A 4,716-nucleotide genomic window follows, 5' to 3' on the forward strand; every position below is an offset into this window, starting at 1 on the left:
TTAGATAAAAATTTAGTCAAATCAGTCAAATCATCTAACGACTCTTAGTTATCAACTTCAGGTGAAATCCACTGCACCTGAGTTTCCACCATTCTTAAGGGCAAATTTGTAATTGGACTTTGAAAAGCATGATATGTTGTCGGGGATAAGTTGGTAGTCGTCAAGGAAAAAAACAAGAGATCATCACATACAATTATTTGTACGGCCTCCCATTGTATATATAAAAAAAACCATTAAATGCCTTTGGATGAAGAAGTGAAAGAAAACAAAGGGATTCAAGAAAGAAAGAAAGAAAGAAAGAAAGAAAGAAAGAAAGAAAGAGAAGCATATATGTCTTCAAGGGGGAGAAAAAAAGCAGCTATGCAACGCATGTTGCAACAGCTTCGAACCGCCACAAATTCCAGTGCTGTAATTTACTCTACACCCAACCAACCCTGATAATAATTGTTGTAGTTAATAGCATATAGTGTAGAAGCATATTTTTTTGGTTGTTCCTTCAATGCAATAATCAATATTTTCATCAATATAATAATAATTATTCTATTCTTTTTGTATTTTGGCAGATGAACAAAGCCTCTATTATTGTTGATGCCACCAAATACATAGAAGAGTTGAAGCAAAAAGTGGAGGGAATTAACTCAGAGCTAGGAACCGTTGGATCTTCATCATCAACCTCCCAAGATGAATTACCAATGGTGCTTATTATTTCTATACTTTTCTTTTTCTTATATAAAAATAGTTAAAAAATAATTAGAGTTTATATGCTGCGCGCTAGCTAGAATATTTCTGTATTTTTTTATTGTATACATTTTTTTTTTATTCTAATCATCAATTAAATTTATTATCTTTTAGCTTCTATATATGTGTGTGCGTTTATTTTTACTCATGAAGTCATGCTTGGTTATATTATTAGATAATATTAACAAATTATTATTAAATTTTTTTATTTCAGGTGACGGTAGAAACCCTAGAAAGGGGTTTTCTTATTAATGTGTTTTCAGAAAGGAATTGCCCCGGTATGCTTGTGGCAATACTTGAGGCCTTTGAAGAACTGGGTCTTGATGTTCTTGACGCTAGGGTTTCTTGTGAAGACAATTTCCAGCTTGAAGCTGTGGGAGGAGAAGTAAGATAATATAACCTACTATATCTACTATTTGTTATTTCTCTTAACATATATAATTATTCTTGTCAACAAATCAATTTTTTCAAAAATTTAAATAGATAAAATAAGACACGTTATAAATGATTATATTTTTAATATGTCTTTTTAAATAAGAGTTTTTTTGAATTTGTTTAAAAATTTATATAAATTTTTTTTATTTTGACTTATGCTATTTTTTTTTAAAAAATAATAAAAATTAAACTCTAAAATTTTCAATTATGAATATTCTGATATCATGCAAAAATTTAAGTTGGCAGAAAGAAGTACATAAATGATTATATATCTAATAATTTTTCTATTTATCTATTCATATATGTATTTATTTTTCTCTTTTCAAATTAGATTCATAATTTCAGTCAAAAAATTATAATACATACATGAAACTGAAATAGTGATGTTCTTGTAGGATTGCTCTATTTCGGTTGATCGTTACTATCCTCTTGATTTCTCAACCAATTTTTTATTGTTTGGGTGAACTTATAAGAAAAGATCTTTTTTTGAGTTATCTTTTTTTTAAAGATTTTGTGGAAAAGTAAAAGTAATTTTAGGTATCTCATGCAAAAAGATCTTTTTATCTATCAATTATGTTTGGATATAACAATATAAAAGTACTTTTTTGTTTATTTATTACATGAAAAAACATCTTTTTTTTTAAAGAAAAAAGATCTTTTAAAAAAATATGTAAATTACAGCTTCTCAAAAAAGATGTTTTCTGATTTTTCTAGTATTTTTACTTTTACTACTCGAAATTTGTCAAACACGCTAAAAAATAAAAAAAAATCTTTTTTTATTGAAAAATATATTTTTTTTATCAAAATAATGACGCCAAACAACCACCGTATATATGTGATAGTACTATAACATAACACTTCTAGCACTGCACGTTTTGAATTATTACAATGGAAAAGGTCTAAATTGTGTGGTTTAGGCAAAAAAAAAAAAAGTAGCTTTTCGCTCGAGCCATAAATTATAGAATTTTAAATAAACAATTCAAGCATATTATTATATGTTAATTTGTAATTATTTTTCAAAAATTGTTTTGCGGGTAAAGAACACGGCTCGTACCCTTTTTTAATCATATAAATTATTAGGCAAAAATTTTGTGTTCTAAAATCTTACATGTTGGAGTTTATTATATATCTATCCCCATCTAAATAGTAACGTTCAGAACAAAACATCACGAGGAGGTTGTACTGTTTTGTTTTCAGAACAAAACATCTCTTTTGTATCTACTCATATTTCATACATTACATATTTTTCTCTTCTTTTAAAATATGAAGTTTGTCTTATATAATTTCCTATCTATAGATAAAAATATTCAAGACAACATTATAAATATATAAAACATATATTGCCATTTTCAATTTGATCATATACATATCTATCTGAAGTTTTTAGCTTCAAAATTAAGAGTGCCTCCGGTATATTTGGATTTGTTCAGATAAAAAGTCATGATAATTAAAATTAGTTAAATAATTTAATATATTTAATTAAATTATTTAATATAATAAATATCAATAATTTAATTATTATCTTTATATAAAGATATTTTCACATAAGCAATCATCTATCATTATCTTTATATAAACATTGTGGTGGATGGTTTCTTTCTCCTTCTTCCTTCTTTCTTTTTTCTTTTTTTTTTTCCTTTTTTTTTTTACTAACACCTACAAATTAAAATTTGTTTGATACTTTTTGCAGGGTCAAGATCAGGAGAGCATCGATGCGCAAGTGGTAAAACAAGCAGTGTTGCAAGCAATCAATAACATGAATTAAAGATCAACACAAAAATGCGGAAAGAAAAAAAATAATGTAGCCCTTTTGTTTTGTCCCACTCCTTTTCTATAATCTCGTTTTAAATGTAAAACTTACGTATCCAAGTGAAAGAATCTAATAAGTGATAGTAATATTATATGTTTTATTAAAAAAGAAATGAGGAAGTATATGGAGTCAATATATGTGCCGCATAATGCATACAATAGGGTTAATTTCAAATTAAAATTAAATTAATATCAGATGTTTATTATTCTTGATATTCGGATGGTTATTTTAGATAGTATAAATGTATTGTGTTTGATAAATTAGTAGTATTTTACTATGAATGTTCAAATTTGTACGATAGCAGATGGTTACTTCTTGTATTAAAAAGATTCAGCCTATTGTGCACATTGTATACTTATTCCATTGGCTCCTTATTCCCTAGCGGGATTCAAAAGAAATAAGAATATTCTATGCTAAAATGTAAAATGCCTCTTCAATAGTATTAGCCCTCACGTTACATGTGACATTGCTTCATTATATGAAGAATTGATTTGTCCGGTTTTTCATGTTTGGTGAAACTATAGGTAATCAATATTGCGTAACGGTAGGTGTAGAAAATGGATTTACTAGAATTAGGAAATTAAAAATAAAAAAACCATCTGATAGAAAAGAAAATGATTCAAGAAGAAGAAATGTCTTAAGGCATTTCACAATTCACATATTCACTTTCCTAATATTACAATACAAATTTTTTATTTATTCTACATAGTTTTAATAATATCTATTATCTAATTCTATCTATAGTAGTTTGATCAGCTATTACTTGGACGATATCACTACAGGAAAAACATAAATTACCGTCGAATTTATTTCAAATTTTGTATGTAAATATAATGGAAGATATTATTACTGTTAAATTTAATGATAAAGAAACTATTCATGGAAATACGTTTGTGAAGTTTATTCAATATGAGTTGATTAAATTGATACAACAAAAAGTTTAAGACAAATTTTACAGCAAAATGTTAAGCTTGCTGAGATATGAGTGCAGAAAAGTAAGAAGTGATTTTGAGTAATGTTTTATGATTAGAATTAATAGAAATGAATTATATTTATTGACTACACCATAAATTTTTTATATATATAGCTATAAAACTAACTACTTTCTATTATTTAAACAAAATACTAACTAATCAAACTCTCTCCTATTTGCTTGTTGTACACATTTCATAATTTTTACTGATTGTTGATTTTTTTCTTTATTTTCTTCACCTTCTCTCTTTACATAATTATTCTTCCAAGCTATAAGATTTGATCCAAGATAGACACAGTACCCTGTGATAGACTTTCTAGCATCAACATCAGCTCTCCAATTTGCATTTGAAAAGGAAAGTAACCTCAAGTCAGTGTTTTTAGAAAATAACAACTACTGATCTATTGTACCTTTAATGTATCTTAGAATTCTCTTGATTGTTTTTCATTAGTTGACAGTTGGAGAATGCATAAATTGACAAACTTTGTGTACTGAATAGGTGATATCTGATCTGGTCAGAGTAAGATATTGAAGAGCTCTCGTAATAGACTTATACAATTTTGGGTCATCAAACTGTTCTGAATCATTAATATGTAATTTTGTAGATGTAACCATCGGAGTTAGTACAGTATTCGATGTTGACACCTTTGCTTTTCTAACAAATCCTTGATGCACTTTCTTTGATGAAGAAAAATCTGATTGTCACCATGGTATGTAGCCTCCAATCCAAGAAAATAGTTAAATTTTTCTAAATCTTTAA

General features: G+C 26.9%; 1 protein-coding gene across 1 annotated transcript; it reads left to right on the forward strand.

The window, feature by feature from the left end:
- The first annotated feature begins 237 nt into the window (after positions 1-237).
- On the forward strand, positions 238-3,095 carry LOC107628501 (transcription factor bHLH61). Its single transcript, XM_016331148.3, has 4 exons — positions 238-408; positions 564-695; positions 953-1,123; positions 2,864-3,095. Exons 1-4 carry the CDS (start codon positions 238-240, stop codon positions 2,936-2,938), a joined length of 549 nt encoding a protein of 182 aa, XP_016186634.1. The 3' UTR covers positions 2,939-3,095.
- The last annotated feature ends 1,621 nt before the right edge of the window (positions 3,096-4,716 follow it).

The sequence above is a fragment of the Arachis ipaensis genome, chromosome B2 (genome assembly GCF_059453495.1).
Source record: "Arachis ipaensis isolate K30076 ecotype BB chromosome B2, ASM5945349v1, whole genome shotgun sequence".
Classification (NCBI taxonomy): domain Eukaryota; kingdom Viridiplantae; phylum Streptophyta; class Magnoliopsida; order Fabales; family Fabaceae; genus Arachis; species Arachis ipaensis.